Source organism: Necator americanus, chromosome X (genome assembly GCF_031761385.1).
Source record: "Necator americanus strain Aroian chromosome X, whole genome shotgun sequence".
NCBI classification, from domain to species: Eukaryota; Metazoa; Nematoda; class Chromadorea; order Rhabditida; family Ancylostomatidae; genus Necator; species Necator americanus.
In genome coordinates this window covers 23,049,553-23,074,229 of record NC_087376.1, presented here as the reverse complement: position 1 = coordinate 23,074,229, position 24,677 = coordinate 23,049,553, and the positions used below count along the sequence as shown (strand labels likewise).

Genomic DNA, 24,677 nt, shown 5'->3' with positions numbered 1-24,677 from the left:
CTAAAACGATGATGTAAAGTGGAAGGAGGACACCGTAGGTATTCACGATAACTTGCGAAAACATAAGATAGCTATGATTACTATGATATCATAGCAAAGACAAAAACAGGTCTCGTGGAGCATACAGCTCATGCTTGAGCAGATTTCGCGGCACTTTCAAAAACGTTCGAGATTCACACATCAGGCACATGGAACCTGTGCACTCGTTAATTAATGAGGGATGGTTGGCTGATGGAAAATTCGCGACCACCTATTTTTGAACTTAAAGATTCACAAGAAAAGAAAAAATTCGCAAAAATCGTACAGTTTTCGATAGGAGAATTCTAATCAGATTGCTATATCTCGCTCCACAAGATATAGCATTCCGATTTCTTAGTTCTGTTGATTCCTACTTTTCAGATCATTAGAAGTGTTAAGTGAACAAAACGGAGCATTTGTGACACCCTCTATGCTTGCGTTTAGTCGAGGTGCTAAAGCACCTTGAGAGAATTGCGGCGTGTGCTTGCAGCTTTTGATAAGGCATGAAAAACTCCAAAAAGAACAAGAATGACATTTTAAAAACATGGAAACAGAAGAGGTTTCAAAGAACTACAAAACAAGAAGACGCAAATAAACCTATTTGAGGTATCGAACAACCAATTGGATGATGTGTGCAATGCAAAGACAAGGACCAACAAAATGAAAAAAGACATCTTATAGAGCAGGGACGTCATTATGAAACATGTAACATTTATGTATGTAATATTTAACTAGAACATCCTATTTCTATGAGCATTTTTGAATTTTAAAACAGATGGAATTTGAAATGAGGTACTCCTTAGCTCAAAAGAGCATGCTTTGGTTCTATTCTCCGCTCATGCCTATCCAATACAAACTCAATGCAAGATCAAATTTAACGTTCACCAGCGCTTCTCCGTAGAACTGATTTTAATAGCAACGATCACCACTTGTTTAGATTATCATGAACGTGGATTTGCTATTCCTGGTCAGTCTCTAATTTAGACAACGACTTAACCACTTTGTTTTTTATAGTACTGTAACGGGCAAGTGTAGTGCAGCGGTTAAAGGTTCCGCTATCTGCACGATCGATCGGAGGTTCGAATCGGGGGCATCCCAAGCAGATTGATTAACGCCAGAAACTTTACTTTAACTTTATAGTACTGTTACAAAAATGAAGAGGAAAAACTAGGAGGAAGAGAAAATTCTGAAAAGGTGAGATGAATTGATGAAAGATTGAAAGATGAATAATTGAAGGAAAGAATGCATCACATTCAAATCTGTTTTCGTCGTTGGGAACGATGTTCTTCTAGCTGCCAGCTTGCTCATCGTCGAGCTTTTTCATTAACATGGAATTGTATCAGGCAAGGAGCAGCTACTATCTTTTATTGGCTGAATCTCAGCGGGTTTGTTGAAGATCGCCAACCATTATGACTGCAGTATTTTCCTCTTTTCTGCAAACCATCCTTGTACCGCTAATGGGACCTGAACTTGCTTGTAAAACAACCATCTTTATTCTTTTTGGTTGAAGGCTTTGACGATCGGGAAACTTTTCTCAATCCGCACTCATAGCAGAAAATTGCTATCCACACATGGATTTTGACTCAACTTTTCAGTAACTCGTCGTTATTCGTTAAAATTCACTTGAATGCTCTGATGTGGCTGTTTCCGTGATAACTAAGACTTCTTTTGCGCTCCTTCTTCTTGGAGGGAAGTAAGAGAAAAGTAAGGAAACAAGAGGGTTCGTCAGCGACTTAGACGTAAATTTGGAATGAATCTATTTGTTTCGCCTGGTAAATGGTAATTTCAAAAGAATTAATGCTGTTACATCGGAAGCGGTGTCAGGTAGTTGTAACCCTAAATTTTCTGAGACGCTGAATCCGCTGGTACATGAAGTTACTAAGTAACACTCCTCAGATTGGCGATTCGCACAGCATCCAGTTCCGTGAGAACATTCAAACTATGCTAATATTGTGGCGGTTGCCTTTTAACCACGCAGTTGGAAACTGCTCGGGCAGGTGGAAGTACACACTTAAATCTGTCTTCGCATAGGCGCCATCTGACCACAAGGAGCGATGCAACAGTGTATGCAGATCTTTATCATGGACAGTGAGGATGCAGCAAGCGAACCTGAAGGACGACAAGCGAACAAAGAAAGTGATCGTGCCACACTTACTATATTAGATCTGAGTATTCTGTGAAGCAGCAGCATGGTGTTATCATCTTTGATGAAGGACAAAGTATTAAAGAAGGAGAAACCAAAAGCAATAGCTGAGGGTGACACGCAAAGATCTGTTTTGCATGGTTTTTCACGAAAGGTGATGAGGAACAAATACTAGGTGAGCGGCTATTAGTCATCCATCATCGTGTACTGAGATTAGGGATCTTGACAAATTATGGGACCTCTGGTTATGATCCCGTGATTTCGCCAAAGGGAAACCTGGCTGTCATTCAGGACTAGGAAAGGCGAACATTAGAGCAGGTGAGCCCAATCTTATTCTTCATGCAGAAAGCATTGGGGTTGTATACTACGAAGAGCCTCAAAGACTATATGATTGGAGCTGAAGACCACAGTGGACTTCCTGGATGAAGAATTATTCTAAAAGTTTCTTCGGTGGACCACGTTGCATGGTTCTATAGTGTGATGCGAGATGCGATAACAATAGTTGCGATAACAATAAAGCATGCTCGATCTGTACAACCGCAACCCAAGTGAAAAAGATTCAGAACACGGTCGCACTACTTTTGATAGACGAGATCTAGTTGCATGTTTTAATCTAAAGGTGAAAGCGGTCAGCGACAAAATTCCCAAGAAGAACGTTCTGGGTGAAGTGGCAGCTTGCCCTTAGCCGAGTCTATATCAAAAAGCTTCAAGAAAGAAGGCTCATGTACACACATCTCTAATCTTGAAACAGGGCTGGAAACTAACAAGTCCTGATTAATAAAATCAGTGTTAAGTGTCCCGATCCGGAAGCATTCCAAACTTGCTTTGGAGAGAATCAGGACATCTATAGAGATAAAAATTTGCAGTGAAAGGTTACCTTGATGCTGCATTTAAAGGTGGTGGCGAATTTTTAATCGCACTACCGTAGTCACGTATCAAAGAAAAGTGCGAACATTCGAATTTTCGACCGTCCGTCAAAGCGTATGTGACTTCGAAGAGATCCACTAACTCAAGTCATACCTTGTGAAAATCAATGCACTTTAAAAATGTTATAAAGGAGGAATTTTTCCTGCTTGACTTCTGTTCTACTTTTCTAATTTTTCTTAATTTATTCTTATTCTCATACTTCAAGGTTAAGTCTCGGTTGAGAAAAAACTTCAAATTTGCTGAAATTCTCATGTTTTTCCCAACTATCTTTCGAAAGTAAAATGCAGGGACCTCTAAGAACGGGTAGGTGATATCTAATAAGAGAAAGGTTTATACTAAATGTGAAAGAGGTGATGAGATCCGCCTGTTTATGCAATTCAATTGCAAGCATATTTTCTTTGAAGGACTTTGTGAAGAGATCTGACCATGGATTCAGCGGTGTACCTGCACTGCGTTTGATTTCACTTTGCATCCAGTCGCTCGCAGCTTAGGACCAGCAATTGTCGTTGAAACGCATCACGTGTCCGGCCCACCTAATTTTACTTTCCTTTGAACTTTGAATCTCTCTTTCGCTCACGTAAAGTGGGGTACTCTTAGCATCCAGCATCTTAGCTTTCCTATTGAGCTTTCTATAACGTTGACCGCATTTTTTTTCTGTTTCCGAAGCGTAGGTCAGGTCAAAAAGAACAGTGATGTTGGATAGGTGAGCACGGAATCGGGTGTTCTTACCCTTCTTCACTCCATCGTCGATGCTCTTATATGCTTTCCAAGCCGCTCGTTTCCGCCTGCCCACCTCGGAGGCCAGGTGGTTTGTGTTAATTTTCCGACCCGGATATGCATAGTTGGAACATACAGATATATTAGCTCCGTTGAGCGTGGATGGGGGTGCAGAAATCCATCCGTTCCTCATGAACATCGCCCCGACCAGGTTCAGCCGAAACATTTTCACACGTTCCATAAAATTCAACCAGCAGTCGTTATCAAAATGATGTCATCAACGAAAAGGTGAGATGGTGTGCTTGCTGATCGTCAACTTTCACTCCCAAGGTATCCCTTTCCGATCCACGCATTACGGTCTCGAGAGTGGCACTGAATATTCTGTGTGGCTTTGTATCACCTTGTCAAACCCCACTCTTCACGTTTATCGTAACATTATAGAGGAGTGGGGAAATTTTGGTTCTAAAGTTGATATATAAAACACGAACTATCTTTGTATGTGGAATAGGCTCACCTTGGTTGTCCAAGGCTTCCATGAGTTTTTTCGTCTCAACTCAGTCGAAGGCTCTCTTTGCGCCGATGAAAGTGAAACACAGCAGTATGTATTTCTCTCGCGACAATTCTATGAGTTTTGAAACAGCATGTAGGTGGTAACTGTGCTGAACTTATTCGCATGACCGTCTTTCTTTTAATGCTCTTTCAGTCCTGTTTGGGATTACTCTTGTGAACATGACAAATGGTAGGCAGGCAGATTAGGTGACAGTTGCCGATGTCATGTGGATTCCCTTCTTGTACAACTGCATGCTCCTGCTGCTTTTACGTTGCCTAGAAACCTTCAATTCCGACAGATAAAGAGTGAAGAGCCTCGCCAGCGTGATGATAAGGATCGGCGGGAAGTTCTTCAGATGCTCAGACTTGATTTTGTCGGGACCGGGTGAAGTACGATTCTTCACCGACATGATGGCATGTCGAATTTTGGAAGGGAGGACCTCTGGAATGACATGTTCATCTTCCTCCATATGGTGGAGAGGCAAGTTAACGTGGCTGTCGAAGAGGTCTGTAGAGAAGTCGAGAACGACCTTCTTCATCTCCTTTCTTGGAGCTGCAATTGTTCAGTCTAGGTTCCGGAGAGCGGTCATTATTGTTTTACGATTGACGACGTTTCGACGGGTGTAGCGAGTGCTATTGCCCGCCTCACCTTCTTTAGCCAGTGCCACTTCTCTCCTCTCTCTGAGGTCCTCTTCTATCGCCTCTCCTTAAGCCTCACAAGCTCGAACATAAGTTCGTGGTTGCCTGCAGCTCTTAGCTGACCTCAATTCTAGAGTTGCCGAGATAGACGTCTCTTGGCGGTTTTAAAACATTCTTCGCGCAGTCGTAGAGATGTTCTACAAGCTGCTCCTACTGGTTGTCGGTGTTCTTCATTGTGGTATCTCCGCAAAAACAGACCATTGGAACGAAGAGACATCAGTCGATGATAGTTTTGGGGCTTCGTTCTATAAATTTTGCGACCTCCTTCCTCTCCATGCGAATGAAAATCTTCTCGAAGGAGGCTTTGATGCGATCCAATCCTGTATAAAACTTTGGCACAATAACGACATCCGTCCGGCAGAACCTTTTACTGACGACGATGTGGTCAGTTTTGTTATGGTACCCTCCATCACGTGACTCCCACGTCCAGCGTAGAAAGGAGGGCTTCTGAAATTGCGAGTTCCCATGGGTGATCTTAGCCGTCTTAGTTTGGAATGCTTCATTCCATTAAAGCTGTGGGTTTCAAAGTGAAGTTCTTCAGGCGTTCTTCTGGGGTCAATTTTGGCGTCAAAATTGCTAACTATGACCTTGTAGAAGGTATGATCTTCTCTCTAGAACTTCTGCAGGTCGCTATAAAAAGCTTCGACTTCGTCTACATCGTAACCTGATGTTGGAGAGTTAGCGACGAAGATAGTCAAAGCTGGTGTTGACTCGCATCATCCTATCGCATTCATCCTATCATCCGTAAACGTCCGAATTTGCTTGTCAACTGTTCGAAAGAATCGATGATATTTGCCATACTCGTGTTGATGAGGACGCCAACTCCACCAACTCCTCTACTGTCGCATGTTCCTAATAACGGTTCCTTCCAGCTTCATAAAGGGCATTCAGTGGCTGGCACCGTCTCGTCTCGGTCAATCTGATGACGTCTGCACTTAATCTTCCTGAGTTGCATCTTCGGATGCCGCTTCCTATGCAAGCGTACGTGCGTCTTTTACACACCCTCCTCCTTTTTCGCATTCACTCATTATGAGCGACAAAAGTCAAAACTTTTTAATATTGGAATAAAACTTATGATGCTACAGAGGATGTCTCTACTACGAAACGAACAAAACAATCAATAAGAACAATGAACAACATCAATAACGAAACAGAATATTTGAAAATATTCGAGATCAATTGTTTTCATACATGAGGTTATGACCGTGAGAAACACCTCAAACTTACTGGTAAATTGGTGTCTGACCAGTAGCAAAAGAACGAACCCTACGATTAAGATTAGCAGTTGCTTCCATATTTCCTAATCTTACCTGGTAGGCGTAAGAACGAGGAACTGAAACGAGAAATATGGTTCAATCAACAAGTAAAATGCGACGGAAACAAAGGAAAAATTCAACCAACTCTGACACCACTGTATTACAGGGAAAAGCAAACGATCAGGACAAAATATGGATAGAATGGAATAAGGTACAAAGGTAACTGGGATCGACCCCAATCCGACTCTCAATTTTTTTTTATTTACTAGCCTTCACCAAATACTTCTGAGTTAATTCTACCCGCTAAAAATGAATATGACATCCATTCAGCATTTATCGGAATTGAAGCACTGAATGAATTATGAAAAGAATTGAAATCAGCTAAAACTGGTTCTCGTGAGTAACTTTAGCTCTCTCTCTCAAATAACTTCGCAAGAATTCAATTTGTTGAGCACTGACGCATCGTAAAACCTACGTGGTTTCCGTAAGGAAAAAATTCGAGCAATTTTCGAAATTGTTCAGAGTTGACCTACGAGTCACTCCTGAAGTATTTTCGAAGCTGGACGGAAATGGTTCCCGACACGTTCCGAGAAATCGATTCCAAAAACTTCTGAAGATAAGTGTATATACGAGAAGCGCATATGATATTGCACTCGAAACACGAAACAACCTGGTAAGAATTATCTGTAATCCTAGATTATCGCTTAAATACACATATCTCCTTTCTCAAAAAGTGCGATTTGTGCCTCCTACCTCTGTGCGATTTCACCTTGACATGGTCGCAGTTAGTTGCGAAGAAAGAGACGTTTGGCGAAGGGCTTGCCCTTCACCAAACGTCTCCTTCTTCGCTTAAGAACTTGAAATGGTGAAAGAAATAGCTCAAATGCTTGAAGAGGAGGAAAAAACTATCGTGCAAGTAATCAGTGAAAATACTGCCTTGGTGACCGTGAATGGCTGCTTCTCCTTTCTTTCTGTGTTCTCCCTCTTCTTTTCTTATTTTTAGCTTTCACGTATCTTTATTTCTTCAACTCTTTCGTTTAATAACCTCTAGCTTCGTTTTTTTTTGTATTCAGAGCTTTCGTTCATGTTTTGCGTATACTTTTCCGTTTTTCTTTCTTCTGCGAACCTTCACTGTCGATTTTTTAATGTCATGTCTGGATCAGCTCAGCGCTCTCTTGGTAGCTTCTCCCACGTCAGAAAGAGAGGAAAAAGCCTGGTGGCGCATCTCAATTCGATTCTCGAGCAAAAATGATGGAAATGATACTATCTCTCAAGTTCTAGACTTCGAAACGTTCTCTTATGCTGAAATCATCTACGAAATTCTGAATCGGAACACTGATCCTTGATCTTAAAAAGTTGGTTTTTGTTTAAAGACAAAAATCACACAAAAAGTGACCGATAGAGTTGAAGCGGAGAAAAAGTGCCACTGTACTATGATTACTGGGTTAGTAGAATGGGATACTGATAGATCTTTGAAGAAAAACTGGTCATTGTGCTTGATACGCAGGAAGCAGATTGCTTGCCCAAAATAATTTATAGATTGAACAAGTTCAACGGAAACAGGCCGAGTCTTGTCGAAGTTTCACTCCTTTCTCGTTTCCGCTCGGCCAACGCTTTGTCTATAGCATACCTCCTGCGTCGAATTGATCTTTTCAACATTTTACGCAATAGCATGATGATAGTAGGAAGAATACAGACTGTGAGATACGGTATGAGGTTCGTCTGAGAAATGTACCGTCGTCTACACGTGAGAAGCTGGAGCTCACACATACCTCTGACCTTCCTCGTAAAGCAGTGACGGAGAGCTTGTGTTCCAGCGTGGACCTCCCTCTCTCAGAGTCAAAATGTACTTTATTTAACACTCAAATCAAATTTTTTCACTTCTTCGTCTGTCAACACCAACCTGATGTCTTAGTTGTTACTGAAAAATTGCTTAGCTCTAACATTTCCGATTCTGAACTAGTTATCAATTCACCATTTTTCGTGTTTGGCTCAGACAGGATGTTTCAAAAAGATGGAGGTGTCTGCTGCTTAGTTAGTAAGAAATTGCGGTCATCCGTCCAGTCAAGCGTAAAATGGTTAACGATATGTCGTATCATGATCTTTTCTCTTCCTTTTACACTTATTTTCCAGGGTTTATAGGCGTATATTCTCTCCCACATTCGGATAGGACTAACGGTGGGAAAAAGTTTCATACTAGTTTTGAACTCTTCCGTTCTTCACTTGAAATCATAATTTTAGCCCCCTTCAATGTTCACATGAACAGACACAACAGCTCCGCTGTTGAACGTTCCGAAGCTTCGTTTAGAAGTTTGAAAGTTTCGTTGTTGGCCAAAATATTGCAGTTCCTAGTCGTCTACATGTTATTCTCAATCTCGTCCTTGCTCCCGAATCAGGTGTAATTGATGTCGGAATTTTAACACATTTTGCCACTTCCGAGTAGTGTATTATTTTCACGGCTGACTTTAACACAAGTATTTCTATATTTGCCGTTGCCAAATTTCACCCGTGTAAACTAGCCCGAGTAACGAAAAAAATCTCGCTTTTGTAGACTTGCTAAAAATTTTCGACAACGAAAAGTTAGATCTCTCAGTTGCACAAATGTATCGTCGTTTTCGGTGGGTGACGTATGACATCTCGGGTAATTTGTTGCGTTAACGTTTAATAAGGGTAGACTCTAAGTGATCTTATCCTCCACATATTCGAAATCTATTCAATCAAAAAAGTCGCTTTAAACAACTCTACTTCTACTTCCACTGCCTGTGAAACAATCTGTGATCTTGAATATCACACGAAGAAATACTTTGCATATTGCGAGCAAAAGCAAATATGAAAAAGTTTCTTTTTTTTTGCGGAAAGAATTAACAGGTACAAAAACTACACATCTCGAGGAGCAACAACGGAAATATGATCAAATTCTATCCTGAAAAAGCTAATGTATTTGCTGATTTTCTTTTGCCTCTGGTCACTCACTAAATATGAGAGATAGTTTTCCTTCAGTTTCATTGCTTTCGTTTCTTCTGTCATTCACGTTGCTCTCATATAGATGATAAGGTCGAAATGTCTTTCGACTTCATCACCTATCAAAGTGAAGCACTTGCCGTTCTAAAACGTATGAATTCTTCCCTTTTGTGCCTTTATAATGGTATCCCCAAGTCGTTTATCGAAAATGCGCTGATATATTGTATTGTCTTCCTCTTGCTCATATTTTTGAAACGTCGGTTATCTTCGGTGAAGTTAAAAACAGTTGGAAAGAGGCACCTATTATCGCTGTCCAAAAAAACAATTCTAACGCTCTTTTAAACGCTCGCCCCCCCCCCCCCCCCCCCACCCCGACCAGTATCATATCATCCACAAGCGAAGTTTTGGAAAAGAAAATCAACCAAACAAAAAGAGGGTCTGCCACGAAAAGGGGTGCCGAAGAAGAGGTGCCCGCGAAAATTGCCGAACCCCACTGACTTGCTTGCAGCACCGGGTAATTACGGCTGCCGCTCTACCAGTTAGGAAGCCTCTACGACCGCGTAGGACCACCTAGACCCCCCTCCTCCTCCAAAAAAGCACCCGAAGAGCTGCAGACACGGCTGGTTGGGTTGGTGGGCGGTGTGTGCAATTATCGACTGTCATTAGCCTCCTAGTTAAAGGCATCACCCCACGAATCTGGAGTGGGAGGGACTTCCGGTGGAGTATTCGTATACGGGATCGTAGATTATTGAGAGAAGGGTGATTCCGTTCATTTCTTCCTAACTGCTGTAGAAAACGGCCCGGAAGATACGGCTTCGAGCGTTCCGGCGCACTATTTTCTACGAGGAGTTTGACTGGAGCGCGTCAGCCGTGTGCACGCACCGCATCTTCCGGGCCGTTTTTTGCGGCAATCAGGAAGAAATGGACGGAATCACCCTTCTCCCCATAATCTACGATTCTGTATACGAATACTCCTCCTGAAATCCGTACCACCTCAGATTCGTGGGGTGATGCCTTTAATGTGTGTTGTTGAGTCTGGGTTCACATAAATCCTATTAATAGACGCAGACAACGATTTATGCAGATCCTTGTGGCTTTGGAATGTTAATTGTCCACCAACAAAAGAGAACATCGTCGAGTATAGATTTAGAAGGTTGCCTTTTGGCGTAACACCTTCTTCGAGTACACTAAACATTACTAATCCTACTTGGAATATTAAAACTCGGGACAATCCGCAGAAATTGCTAAAAAGATTCTGTATGTGGATAATGCACTTTTGCAAGCAGAGTCAGTACATGAAGCTGTGAGAAAATACAAAGAATCAAAACTACGTTTCAGCAACTTCGACATGAATCTACGTGTCGAATCTAATCTATACATCTCAAACTCTGAAGAAGTAAACTCGAGGCAAACTCGAATCTGAAACAATGGAAATACCAGGAGTCGATTGCAATGCTATCACAGACAATTTTGAAGAACATTGTGAGAACAAAGTTTCCCTACAATACAATTTTTACTACTAGAAGTATCGTGAGCCAAATTAATCCAGCTTATGATCCATTAGGTCTCACAGGGAACCTCTTGGTTAAACTAATCCATGCTGCAATAAATCTTCGTTTGAGAGATGAACTGGAAAGTTCCACTCGATGAAAAGACATATGACGTATGCTACAAACTATGGAAAGAAGTAGATCTATCAACGATGTTATTTCCCAGATATCATCCATAGTAAGTGACCAAAAAGCGTCTTTGGCTGTTCCCTCTGGCTCAGATTCTGACTAATTAGTGGAATGACACGACTAAATGTCCCATCAGACTATTCCAAAATTAAAGTTGCTCGGAATCTTTGTAGCAGCTAGATTAGGGTACAGCATGTTATCAGCTGTCCAGGGAAAAATTGAAGAAGTAAACGCCAGTACATAATATCGGACAGTGATATCGTGATGTACTGCATCAAATCTTCTGAGAAGGTCCCTATTTTTGTCACAAATCAGAATCAAATCAAACATACTCAGTATTAACAGCAAATACCGAAAACAATCCAGCTGACGCAGGAACCAGAGGTCTAACACCACAATAAATTAATCGACCACAACTGGGTCAAAGGACTACGCTGGCTGAAAAGCCACTATGGCGAGTGGCCTATCAAATCAGTAAACACATCTGACGTTCATGAGAACGACGGGGCAGAGTCAATGGCTAGTACTACATTCAAAGTAAGCACCCCAGAAAAACAAGCAGCAGAAACAGCTTACTGATCTTGAGCGCTGTCGAGAATCGACAATTTCCTACGTGTGCTAGCAAAGGTTGGAAAAACAGTGAAAAATTGAGTTGTCGAAGTCAATCGAAATGGTTTGTCACCGATAAAGGCATCAAAAGTACACAAATTCGACAACATGTTTGAAATCGCCGCATCTGATATGGTCAACGCTGAACTCCTTCTAATTAATCACGAACGCAGAATCGTTAATATTGACGCCTCAAAACAACGATTTCATGATAAACTGATTATTCGTGGACACAAAGACACCTGTTTACATCACAGAAGATTCAGAATTATCCAGACTAATCGTGCAGGAAATCCACGTCAAAAGTGGTCATTGCGGCAAAAAGCACACTATTTCAATCGCAAGACAACGCTTCTAGATAACGCCTTATCATATGTAACGATGTAAAGACCTGTCCAGTTCTTTATGTCCCTATCAAGGTCCACATGCTCTCTGCTGCCGAACTTAGTTTAAATAACCCAGGGGATTCAAGTTTAGGCCTATCATAGGCAATACTGGAGGTCTCAACGACAGAATATCCTTGCTTCTTAACACTGTTTTCAGTCAGCTACTCCAATGCCTTCCGCTCATCTCTCTAACACAAACATGTTCGTAGACCACTTTCACAAAGCGCGCCTCGATAGAGATTGTGTCATCGAGTCCTTCGATGTCACTTCGCTTTACACTGATGCAGCTCTGCAAGCAACATCAGAGCTTCTCCTCGAACACCAGAAATTTCTTAATATGTGCGGGTTCGCGCTACAACAAACAGTGACTCCGTCGAGTAAATGTCTGCGATATTCCACATTTCGTTGGTCTGGGTAATACTACGGGCAGATTAGAGGTTTGGGCAGGAGACAAAGATTTGCTCCTACATCAGCCGTTGCTCTCATGTCCAAAATGGAAATACTGCTACTAGAACGAAAACATCTTTTGCAAACCCGATATACAATAGATGGCTGTCACTTTATATTTCCAACGCAAGCCGAAATGTACACCTGCTTCAATCTCATAAATAAACAGTACCATTGCATAATGTCTATGAGGGGAAAACCTAAGGACGATTGGCTGACGTTTCTCAATGTCCAGGTTCAATTGTACGGCGGAAATTGTAAAACAAAGTGGTACTGACAACCGAGCTATAAGAACATTCTCATTTCCTTATCATTTGGCGCATCCCTGGAAAACCAAAAAATTAGTCGTCGAAAATATGTTTAAGACAGCTGTCGCGGTTTCATCTGAGGCTCAAGAGCGCATCGCCTCCATGAACGTGGTTAACTACACTTCTCAGTCTAATAAGAGTAGTGAGCATACCACCTGCAAACTTGAAGAGGCAGCTAATACGCAGTCCTGCCTATGACAGGCTTTGTGAGACACTAAACTGTGTCGTTTGTCTCGTTTATCGGAGTGGAAGGCAAGAGAATTGCGAGGTATCGGGAGTCATCTATTTGATCACATGTCAGCTATGTGAATACACTGGCGAAACAGGAAGAGCAATTGTACATCCGAATCAAAGAACACCTAGACGAGCTCGTAAAGTCAAACTATCAACCCATTAGGCTCATCGCAGGCAGTATCACTGACGATATCCTTTTCCCATGTCTAGTTCACGTCATGCCATAACAAATTCTCCTTTATCACTGAGAGAAATCTTGATTTTACCCCGATAGCAAATGTCACGTAGCTCGTCCAAACCCTTCCGCTGCGTGCCTGTTAGACTCTCAAAAGGGTGTTTGTGCGAGTATCGGGAGAGAATTGAAAAACCTGACGTAGCAAATAAGCGAAACTTTATATCTAACATTGAATTTGCTTCCTTTGGCCTGTAAAATAGTGCAGGGAAAGTAATAGAGGGAAAAACTTCAACTCTAGAGTTTTCATGTACTCCGGTTTGCTGTTCCCCTTTAGCTCTCAATTCCAGACGTTCATGAACCAATTCCAGGTTGCCTATAATCTTGCGCTACATCACGGGGCGTATTGATTAAGATGGAGCGAAACTGAGGCCCAAGTCCAAAACTGATAGCGCGTTCTCAGAAAAAAAAAGAACCTATGAGTGATACACAAGGTTGGAAGGGTCCATTTTCCAGTGCGTCGTTCAAGTGTCGGTGGTTTAGGCTAGAATGAGGTTTTGACCCAAGTGATCAGATGCAAAGGGCATCATTATTAGTTACTGTTAGCGGCGCAACTCCAACAACCACTAGTTCGCGAATACAACGGTTTTATGGGTATCAAGGTGGGCACTATTTTGGTCTTCTTCCCTGACGTTGCCACTGAGTGATCTGTTTGCAGTCATAAGTTGTAGGATGACGAAGCGTTTAAGGAGGTAGACTACACATGTTCTCGATTTTTCAGGCTCTGAAGAAGGCAATGACGCCGAAATGTTAGTCAGAATAAGGATAACAATCTTGATCTCAATCTGCTCAGAAAAAATAGCGCACGAAGACAGGTTTGTCAATGAGACCATATTTAACGGAAATCGTCGAAAGAGTTCACATAACAGTGATATCTTTACAAATGCCGAAGATTGGAGTGATCAATCAACGGTATGTAACCTCCTAAAACGCAACCTTTGCTAATAGAATGTATCGATGCCCAAGCACAAACTCAGCTCTCTACTTACCGAATCGTACAAGATGTCACTATAAGAACGCCCATAGATGTCGATGTCCAGAAGAATCTTTGAGTCAACTTAGAAACTCCGCACCGATACCAATAGAAACACCCTCTTATAACCTCACAATGGAAGGAGGCAATGTGGTAGCTATAACTGAGGACTGGAGTGTGTACTCACACTAGATTCCAAAATATCGGTGAAGACGTCAGAAATCGTGACTGAGAAAAAGTGCGATGTCCAGCCATCTATCCTCGCAGGTTGTTACAACTGTAAACACGGAACTAAACTAATCAAAATGTATCACTCACAAGTGGAAATCAAGTTCACAGTTGTTTGCAAAACATTGGAATTTACCATTCGTTGTGGGCCAATGAATGATGATGAGACGACATTGCTAGCCTTCGATCATGCCGTTGCACAACGGACTATTCAGTAAACATCGATATCAAAGGGGTGTTAAGCTATCAGACTGCCCTCAACATGGCTGTCCCTGATGAAACTGACCACTATGTCAACCAATTGTTTTCAGACTGAAGTGTACCTGACGTAGCTCCCATGGTCAATGGCGAAGCATTGGAATTAACGGTTGAAGCATTAAGATCAACAGTGATCCTCACAGCGTTAATCTATGTGCCGGATCTATTCTCTAATATCCAATATTCTATTTGACAAAATGTGCAACTTATCCCTTCAAAATATTGCTCCCATCACTCTTCTGCTGCGCAAATAGCCGATCAGCCGTCAACTGATCCTTCGGTAGGCTGATAATCAGTCACGAACGACCGAAATTGAACTGGCTAACCGATCTAACAGTTGCCACTGTTGTCCATTCTTTGATCCTCTCGAGCCACCTGCTTGTGGGCTACCAGCCAAAGAAAATACTACAGCCGACTTAAACCGCGCAAAAGTAGATAAAAAAGGTCGAAGGTGCCGCAAATGTTGTAATGGAAAAATTGTATTTTATCCTGGCCATCCGTTGAGGGCGGTCTAAGATAAGCAGGCCTCCTAGCATGCATAAATAGTGGTGGAAAGCATAACAAGTAATCAGATAATGTCATCTTCTGCCGATATGCGATGCTCTGGACGACCTCAACAGATGCGATATTGTGCTGTGCTGCACCGTCTACTTTATAGGCTGAACGCTTCTAAGAAGTCCTGCAATATTCTCCTGGAGCGCACATCGTCGAAGTCGAACTGCGCCTTCTATGTTGTGGAGGACAATTGCGATGAACATAACTTCCGAAGATGTTCAAAATATCGCGATCAAGTGGCGAGGCCACTGCAGACCACCAAGTTGGGTCTATGTTATCTGAAATAGGTGCACGGTGGCGACTGCGAGGTAAAAGGTGGGAATTGTGCCATTTTTTCCTCTTCATTCCTACTTTAATTTTCAATTTTCTTCCACTTTTATACTTCATATACTTTTTCTACCACAATTTCCTATTTATCACAACATGCGGGGACAGCCGCATGCGGAGCGATCCCCAAAAATTAGAATACCAACATCAACGTCAACAGTCCCAATCAACGCCACCGCCAGTCAGCCAAAGCCAACAACGCCACTAACCAACGTTATCGTCAGCCAGCCACCACCACCCCCACTATCAACAACCACACACTGGACCACTTCATAATGCCACCAAGCCACCCACCAAGAAAAAGGAGAAAGCCAACAGAACTACAGCGGCAAAGCATAACTGACCATTAAATTGTTCGTATGTGCAAAATTGAGTTCTATGCGTGTTTTCTGTCTCTCCTCGCTACGCAATTAACGATTATGGCCGCAAATCGTGACTTCACTGCAACTCAAATAGTTTATGGATGTGGCACGTTTGTTGTAACTTTTGTTTGATACGAACAAAATATAGCTTTGCCTTCGTTGCTAACATGTGGTCGTCTGTCCGTGGCAATAAACCTTCAACTGAACCACCTATTCTTTGGATCGATACAGGCCAAGGTCCCAAGAGTCACTGCTCATTCAACAGGATTGGTATAGTCGACTACAACACTCCTTTGTACAAATACTATGTGAGAAAGCAATGTGTGGTTTAAGGAAACATCCAGCAACCAAATCACGAAACAATTCCATGGATTATCTCAAAAAGTCTGAGAAGTGCGGAAGTCCTTCCTTATATGTAGAGATCGTGATCAAAGTGTGTAAAACTCTCGCTGGTTTCTACCATCAATGTAACGTTTCTACTGCGTGTTGCGAAAAATCGATTATACCGACAACTGTCCGAGGCCATTGTCCACAACTTACCCGTACCTGCAATCAAATATAGTAGGGCCAATACAACATGAAACATGAGTGCAGTCGCACGAGCGGTCGCGGCTGGAGCAACGGGGCTTTTAGCTGCTCGCAGCGCCCCGCGAACGGCGTTTTCCGGCAATTTGCCAAGTGACGTGACGTGACGTCATCCGGATCGATATAGGCCGCATTTTTTTGTTCGTCCCCATACTTTTTGCGTTTCTCCTAATCTTTTTGTTCCTTTTGTTTCTTTTTTTTTGTATTTTTGTTATGTTGCACGCATTTTCTTTTGTTCTTGTGATCTGCGCTGTTCTAGGTTGCGCCACAATTAACTTCTGAGCGTAAGTTCTTGCATGTTTCACTCGTTTTTGTTTTTGTTTCTTTCTTTTTCATCTTTTCTGTTTCTTTTTTGGTGTTTTGGTTATCTTCGTCGTTTTTGCTTTTGTTGTAGAGGTTTATAATGTATTTGCATTGTTTTTATGCTATGTTGTTTTTTCATGTTTTGCTTTTAAAATTTGGTTGGAAATTGCATCTCTTTCCATGTTAATGTTTTTTTTTTTTGTTTCCTCGCTTTCCCTCCCTTACTGATGAGCACAGGGGAATGGCTTTTTTCTGGCAGCTTTTCACCTGGCTTCAGTCTAAGGGTTACAGTGCGAAACTGAAACTAAACAGTTCATCTTTTTTTTTCTATTTTATTCTTTGTTTGTTTGATTTTGTTCCCTTACTGTGTACTGGTCTATCTTCATTTCATGGGCAATTTGATGTTGACGTGCTGTCTTTCTTGCAATTGTTTATTCACAATTTTTTTCTTAGTTTTCAAATTGATGTTATTTTTTCAGACGCTCGTTATTTCGTCTGCTTCAACCCTAGTATGGTTTTCTGCGCTACTCTGACCTTGTTAATGCCGCTTATCGTCTGCCTGCATTCAATTTCTTTGTCTAAACGTTTGGTTTTGTCGGAATAAGACTCCGGTGAGTTTTTTTTTCATGCATAACCTATTTTTTATGTAGAGCTCCATTTTAAAACTTATTATGTGGGATTTTCCGTCGACTAGACCCAAGTAGTTCTTTTTTTGCACGATTCGCTCTGTACCTTGAAATTAACTCGTCTGCGTCGTCATTGAGTTTATCGGTACTCTTTGTACCACGTTAATTTCTTTTCCGTTTTTTTTTTTTTTTTTTTTTTTTTTTGCATCCGGTAGACTTCTTGTTTAGTCACTTCTGTAAATATAAAACACTGCTGTTTGTAGTATAGATGTAATGAAGAAATAACAACCATATTTGGGAACACTGTTTACTGCATAGAATAGACTTATCAAAAAAACATTAGAAAATGAAGAGTGATTGATTGGAATTGAATCCTGAGACACTGCATTGTTCAACGGTTACATCGACTTCATCAGGAAGTATGACGCTTTTCAGGTTTCACATCTTTCTCAGAGGGTTTTGATCTAGGTATGGACCCACATATTTCCTTTCTCTTATCAACTTATCGTTGAAGTTCTGAGGCAATCAACTTGCAACTTTCTTCCTCTCCTTTTCTGTTTTATTATTTATTTTTGTTTATTATTATATTATTTACTTATTTTTTATTATAATTTCTTTCTTTTTTTTCACTGACAATGGAAGTGTTAAGTGTCATTCTTCCGTATGAAGCCGATGCCGATGTGTCACTAAACTACTGAGTATCCATGAATGATACTGAAGAAAGAGAGGAGATGGACACGTCACTGAATTCGTCAGTAGAGTATGCATCCCCTTCTGAAATAGAGGACATCTCATCTCCGCTGTCATCTTCAGTGGCTGACGCCGCTCCCTCTTCTTCAGTCATTTGATTCCTGTAGGAATCCGCAAGTTCCTTTTGCCGGGCAGCGTGCTCTTGGCATACTGTCTCTCGGCATCATGCTTCGCACTTGCCGGCGTCCACCGCACTCATCCATTCCAGGGTCCGGTTCCTCATCTAAAGTAGCCGATGATTTCAGGTCGTGAGGGTGATATTGAAAATACTAAAGATGATAAAACAACCTACTATCTCGAGTGTATCTGATGGTTTTCCATTCTTCTTGAGGTGGTGCTTCAATTTACTCCAACAGAGCTCTATAGGATTGAAAAAGCAGTGATACGGTGGTAACCGCAGCACTCCTACTCCTAGTTCTGTGCAGATTTCTTCGACGACATATCTGCGAGCCGCATTTATGCCGCCTCGACTGCTCAAGAACATATCGAGCTGGAAGCTTACAACTTTATTTCAATACTATATCTCAGTACGATACAATCCATGTCTCCTGTAGGAGTACAGCTTTTGTACTGTCATCTGCCACCTCAACACCCTTGGAGCGCAAGTAGTCAGCGATCTTTTTTTTTTTTTTTTGAGGACGCAAGTGGTATCTGGAATGCGATGTATCCCAAGACGAACCAAAAGTTGCAGGTCTGTTTGTTCAGTCGAGAGGCGATTCTGTGTGCGGAGACGGCTAGAAGGGAAGGAGTTGCCAGTTGTGCTGGTAGGCAGTTAACAATTATTCAGCTTTTTCGTTGCTTTTCTTTATATTTCTTATTTAGAATAGACAATCTCTTTTACATTCACTCTGATGTTCGCACTTCTAGATTCTAATTAATTATCACCTCTTTTATCTTTGTGTTCCTCTTTCTTCCTATAGCTCGCTGAACGGCCTTCATTTCTTTCCTATTCTTGTTTACTGTTCAACCATTCTTCAGTTCTTTGCAAGTAAGTCTCGGTTCTAGGTAATTTCTGTCATCCTTTTTTTTTTTTGAAGTTGCGCCTCCTTATTGCTGCAGCTTATCCTGGGTAGCCTCTTCATGTATGAAAGAGGACTCCCTGATATTGCTGTTGTTCAGAGGGTAATCAATTTTTTTCTACGTCCTTTCTCACCCTTGTCCTTGTTCCTTGCTTATTCGCTTTATATCTTTTTATACCAATGAGGCAGCCCGGAGTGTCTTTTTATATCAGTGGTGATGCTATTAATTAATAGCCTTTCTTTTCTACTTGTTTTCTTTTGAATAAACAATGAACAAAAAACTAGAACCTTCCATCTCCGTTGCACAAATCCCCTACGGCTGTACATAAACTGATTCAAATTTATCTATTTACTGTTACTATTTATTTATGTGTTTATCTTACCTGTTCTGTTACTCGCGAGTGATAGGGGCGTTGTCCATGACTAGAGAAACATGACGACCATTTGCAAAGGATTGCATATGCGGCGCAGATGTCCGCAACCAATCCTCAAACACCACAGAATCCATATCACGATAATCATCGTGAGCATCGCGGTAGCCAGTAATGAAGACCCTGCTGCAGTTAGGAACGATACCATTTTGCGCCATTGCTCCAATGACAATTCTACGCTTCCCTCGCTCTTTTCCAGCTGTTTTGCCGCATGAAAACTCCTTTATCGTTGCAACTGATGGGAAACGTGGGATATTGTTATCGTTCCATCCTCGCATTTTCGTCATACCTTTAAATATCCATGTCTCGTCGATGTATACGAGACATTCTCCTCTTGCACGTGCGTCATCAATGGCTTGGAGATACTGCTGTCTCTTTCGCACCAAGTCAGCTTTCTCAAAGATGTAGCGCTGACCCTGGTTCACCTTATAGGAGAAACCAAGCGCTCAAAGGAAATTATAAAGTGTTGTACGAGACATGACAAAGTCAGGATACAACACTCCCATTTCCTCGAGCACTTCATCTCTGGTCACATCCTTCTCCTCCTTCAGCTTGCTGTGGATGAGACGTCGGGGCATTCCTTCCCATTCTTCTTCATACTTTTCAAGCAGTTTCTCCCTTCTTGACTTCGCAGTCACCGTCCCACTTCGTCTCTTCCTTTGTGCGGATTCCTCCTTGTCCAAACGATTTGCCGGGGATCGTGAAACTCCACATGCCGTGGCTGCCACTTTATCAGCCTTCCCAAAAACAGTGCTGCGACAGACAACTCCCAAATTCTCCTTAAGGCCCTGGAAGAACCGCCTTACTATTCTTACAATAGCCCTAGATCTCTGGTCAAGAAGCGGCTTCCACGTCTGGTGCTGACTTGTCGGTGAGACCAGGCGTGCTCTCAATGTTTGAGTTGTGAGGTTACGGACCTTCTCACAGAGGCCACGACATGCTAATGACGACGACCTCTGCTGAATCACCTCCCCACTCAGCGACGAACTCTAAAAAACAATGACACTCATGATTACTCAGAGAACATCAACCCCATAATGAAAAGAACGAAGGTTAAGAAACACCCGCGAGGTGCTCAAATGTTCCGTTTTCTGCTGCGTCGTCGGGGGCCGCTGTTCCGGGATCTGTTTCGTTATCCACGGTTTCGTTAAAGGTGGTTTCGATGGCAGTTGCCCGATTGTCCGTCGACTCCTGCGATGTTTCCGTGCGAGGTCGTTCGACGTTGCTTGTCTTGTCGTTCTGAAAATTTTCAATCATATGCGCAAAACCAAGTAACTTTCTCAGAAGGCGAGAAGTCTAGCAATAGTAAACGACTAATATAACAATTATGAGTTGACTAAAACTAGCAGAGCAGTAAAGGAGTTAGATGCGTAGAATCACAGGTTGGATGAGTTGGATTTCAGAATTCATGCAAAGAGAACATGCATAAGGATGGAAACAAGTTACCTGGTATCACGGCCCTCGGTGTCGCAGCACCAATATTAGTATTAACAGTGATAGTAAAATAGTAGTGGTTGTTGTAGTAGAAGTGACGGTCGTAATATTAAATACCATGACTGTGAAAATAACTTCGTAATCGTAGGAATGTTCTTTCAGTGTACTTCTCGAGTTAATAACATAGTAAACTGTAGTGAAATAACACAGACGTATAACAGAAAAACACAAATAAACACACACAAAACGGAATAGTAATAGTACAGAAAGCAAACGGAACGCTTACAACAACTTTGCAGAGCTATCCAGCGAACTAACTCGACAAACCACAGGTTTGCGGTGACGTCCTCCTCCCTAAAGGAATGGCAAGACCTCATTTCATTACAGAAGCAACAAGCATCAAAAACATTACTAGACAAATATCTGTGATTCTTCTACACGTCTGTGCACAAACGTTTTTGTTTCTCGACACGGCCTAACAGTTTTGAACGAAAACTTAAGAGGAGTGAAACAATTATGAACACTGGCTTGCTACATGATGTCAATTCAACTCGAAATAGTTTCTTCGTCGTGTCTCTTAACTGACTCAGACCAAGAAAAAACTAACTCAATAGCCTCTCGTCGCATTATTAGGAGAGAAGGGGGGGGGGGGGACAAAATAAATATCCCCCAATGTGCATAGCACAAAGAGTCGCAACATATCAGTGACTTTAAAGATGATAAAACTTTGAATGAATACTTACGAGAGGAACAGCACGTCGCACCGCATCCGTCAAGAAGGGAATAGGTGTATTTGAATCCTGAAAAAAAAACAAGCTTGAACAAAAAGAAAATATGGGTCGTTTAGCTTCAGTTTCGCGCTGTAACCCTTAGACTGAGGCTAAACGAAAAACTGTCAAAAATGTGACACTTCCCCTGTGCTCATCAGTAAGGGAGGGAAGGTGGAAAAAAAGAGAAAAGAAAAGACCACAACGACGTTACATCGTATTGCTTCCGAATTGCGGTAAGTACAAACATAAAAAAGCCAACGAAGCAAGAAATTAGAAATAGAAATCAGAACAAGAAACCAACAGAATCACAGTGATTGACTAGGAACCAACCAAAATTATTGGTTGACGCGAGGACTGCGGCTACAGTAGTGCCAGCGGAGCACGCCGTTTTACAGGGTACTAAAAGTAATGAAAACAGACATTACGAGGAAAGATCTCAATTATAATATAGATCGTAGATTACCAACGGCTTCTGCAAGAACTTTGGCACGTTGGATGCCACATCCGCCGAGTTATAAACCTAAACACATAACTAACAGTACTGGTTATTACGGACTGATATGTTCTTGAAATAAATACTTACTTAGATGGCCCGTCTTCACTGGACGTGCGGGCCCCACGTCGTTCCACTCGTTTCGTTCCCTTGCCATTGTCGTCCAAGATGTTCTCAAGTTTCGTGAGTGATGTTGACGAGGTCCTTGAACCGTATGAGCTGAGCTCTCAGCTGGTCCATACGTTAGCGAACACGTCACCCCATCTCGTTGGCCGTCTCCCTCGAGGGCGTTTAGCATCTCTTGGGATCCACTCTAGCGTTCTTTTAGTCCATCTATCGTCGATTCTTCTCATGATGCGACCGGCCCATCCATGTTTTGCTTTCGATACATATTCCGCTGGATCGTGAAGACAGGACATTCCTCTTAAATCGGAGCTGCGAAGACCGGCTAGGTGTTGTGTGCGCTGGTTAAACTTCAGAAGACATCTCTCAAGGACTCTGTGGGTAGTAAGTAGCTTCCTAGACGTGGCAGCGGTGTCTGCCCACGTCTCCGCTGCGTAACAGAGCGCTGGAAGAACTGTCGAGTCGAACAGATGGGCACGAAGATCTTGGTCCGTCAGTTGGTCCGTAGCTTTCCTGACGGCTGCGAATGCTGCCCATGCTGCTCTCATTTTGATGAATTGATGTTGATTGCTTGATGATTGAGTTGATGAAGGGAAAAGGTTCGACTAGAACCTCTCCGTAGTGATTTCCATCTCACGACGAGAAGGCGTGCGAGTCCCGTCTTCGCTCAGCAAGGCTGTTAGCGGAATATTATATTTGCGGAGATACCTGCAGCACTTCTTCAGACTCGTTCTTCTTTGTGCTGCTTCCAGAATCTTCTTCCGCCTGTATTTCAAAAGATCCTCCTGCAACGCTTTTCTGCAGCTAGTGTTTGCTACTAACCGCTCAATATGCGATGCATTGGGATCAAGCCTCAAAGCCCTTCTTCTTTCCAACAATCCCTTGGTGGTCTTCGAAATTTGATCCGAGTTTGTGGTGCGCGGCTTCAAGGCACGCTCAGCACAGGCTCGTAATCCTCTGAGCAGCATTTCGTAGTGCACGTTTGGGTCCTCCCCGAGTGCCAGTCACCTTGGGACAAGGAGTCATCCAGTACGCAATCGTCGTAGACGATTTCTTTTCTCCTTCGTTGCCGATAGCAGATGTTCTTTTCCATCGTGTGGCTAAGTCGTATTTTCGCACGAAGGAGACGGTGATCAGAGCCACTACAAAAGGACGGTACTACTGAGACGTCAAGTAGACACCACCCCTGTGGATAAAATCGACCCAAAAATGGAACGATATTTTAGTGATCCATTTTGATCCGATGTGCTTTATGTATTGTACTTTGATTTTTTCTTGAGCATAGAAATGTGAGAAATGTGATTTACTGATTTCTACAGTTATTCGCTTGTTATCTCTCGCGTACATCTGTGGAAATGTTGTATGTCGAAGGCATATAAGAGAACACGCGTCTAGCTCATGCATCGCGTTGTTTTCTCTCATTTTCGCTTTGAATCATTTTTTTCTCACTTAGTTTATTTCATTAAATTAGTTCACTCATTTCATTTAATCTCGCGTTATTTTTCGTTAATATATGGAAAAAATATAAAGGTTTAATTACCCAAGTTTGAGGTAACACCCGCGTGGCGCTAGCAAGTGTTAGTCAAGGGCAAGCTACCCATTCGAGTTCAAACCCCGATATCGCGTTATGGTGCATCCAGCCATCGGCGGATTCAGGTCACTTCCGTGAGCATTTTTTCAAGTATTGAAGATTTGCTTGCTTTGAGATTTGCTGTGCTCTCTATTGTGTTCCTCAGCGACCGACATTTTGAGTTGCACATCAAAAATTCACTCCAAGGTCGCGTTCTCCTCACTTCATCAGTCACATCTTCTTGATCGCAGATATTTTCGAGTTCGCGCTTGGAAACTTACTTCGTAATGTCCGCACAACTTTCTTCACATAAACGCTTACTGACTCATTTCACGAGAAAACTTGAGACAGCTCTTACGCGTTTTAAAGGGGAAGATCTTGAATCTCTGACCGCTAGCGAAGATGACTCATCGCTCGCGTACAATAAAGACTGCCGCAGACGTCTAGAAGAAGCGATAGGTGCGATCTAAGCTGGTAGATTCTCTAAAGAACCCGTCTAAAAAAAAACTATGACGATTATGACGAGTATGCTACAAAAGTAGAAGAGGTTCTTTCATCTGCACTTGATTATCTCGTTCCAATAGAAGCTCGTTCGCGTTCCTTTTTGTCCTGTAGTATTGGAAACGCACGCAGGCCCGCAAATAGTTCATTCGAGTCCGCGTTAGACGCCGAGTTAAGGACAAGAAAGTTTGTGCTCCCCACTTT

At 42.2% G+C, this 24,677-nt stretch overlaps 6 protein-coding genes across 9 annotated transcripts; 3 read left to right on the top strand and 3 right to left on the bottom strand.

Annotated features, from left to right (window-relative positions):
• Window positions 1–4,557: 4,557 nt before the first annotated feature.
• On the bottom strand, window positions 4,558–4,893 carry RB195_024971 (uncharacterized protein; the record flags this gene model as incomplete). The annotated part of the gene is made up of 1 exon (XM_064212936.1): window positions 4,558–4,893. The coding sequence occupies one exon, from the start codon at window positions 4,891–4,893 to the stop codon at window positions 4,558–4,560; it is 336 nt and encodes a 111-aa protein (XP_064068817.1).
• A 292-nt stretch (window positions 4,894–5,185) lies between these two features.
• Window positions 5,186–5,470, top strand: RB195_024970 (uncharacterized protein; the record flags this gene model as incomplete). The annotated part of the gene is made up of 1 exon (XM_064212935.1): window positions 5,186–5,470. The coding sequence occupies one exon, from the start codon at window positions 5,186–5,188 to the stop codon at window positions 5,468–5,470; it is 285 nt and encodes a 94-aa protein (XP_064068816.1).
• Window positions 5,471–15,199: 9,729 nt separating this feature from the next.
• Window positions 15,200–15,466, top strand: RB195_024969 (uncharacterized protein; the record flags this gene model as incomplete). Its single annotated transcript, XM_064212934.1, has 1 exon — window positions 15,200–15,466. One exon carries the CDS (start codon window positions 15,200–15,202, stop codon window positions 15,464–15,466), a length of 267 nt encoding a protein of 88 aa, XP_064068815.1.
• RB195_024968 (uncharacterized protein) lies at window positions 15,394–15,856 on the top strand (the record flags this gene model as incomplete). Its single annotated transcript, XM_064212933.1, has 2 exons — window positions 15,394–15,494; window positions 15,667–15,856. The coding sequence occupies 2 exons, from the start codon at window positions 15,394–15,396 to the stop codon at window positions 15,854–15,856; spliced, it is 291 nt and encodes a 96-aa protein (XP_064068814.1).
• Window positions 15,857–18,218: 2,362 nt separating this feature from the next.
• Window positions 18,219–18,616, bottom strand: RB195_024967 (uncharacterized protein; the record flags this gene model as incomplete). The annotated part of the gene is made up of 2 exons (XM_064212932.1): window positions 18,219–18,355; window positions 18,421–18,616. The coding sequence occupies 2 exons, from the start codon at window positions 18,614–18,616 to the stop codon at window positions 18,219–18,221; spliced, it is 333 nt and encodes a 110-aa protein (XP_064068813.1).
• A 926-nt stretch (window positions 18,617–19,542) lies between these two features.
• On the bottom strand, window positions 19,543–23,370 carry RB195_024966 (uncharacterized protein; the record flags this gene model as incomplete). Of its 4 annotated transcripts, XM_064212931.1 has the most annotated exons (7): window positions 19,543–20,007; window positions 20,065–20,571; window positions 20,647–20,821; window positions 22,370–22,483; window positions 22,532–22,972; window positions 23,015–23,167; window positions 23,225–23,370. In XM_064212931.1, 7 exons carry the CDS (start codon window positions 23,368–23,370, stop codon window positions 19,543–19,545), a joined length of 2,001 nt encoding a protein of 666 aa, XP_064068809.1. The 4 variants fall into 4 exon arrangements, with proteins under 4 accessions (XP_064068809.1, XP_064068812.1, XP_064068811.1 ...); XM_064212929.1 differs by lacking the exons at window positions 19,543–20,007; window positions 22,532–22,972; window positions 23,015–23,167; window positions 23,225–23,370 and adding exons at window positions 21,760–21,816; window positions 22,088–22,185 and having other exon boundaries at window positions 20,029–20,571; window positions 20,645–20,821; window positions 22,370–22,436; XM_064212930.1 differs by lacking the exons at window positions 20,065–20,571; window positions 20,647–20,821; window positions 22,370–22,483; ... (1 more) ...; window positions 23,015–23,167; window positions 23,225–23,370 and having other exon boundaries at window positions 19,543–19,869.
• Window positions 23,371–24,677: the final 1,307 nt, after the last annotated feature.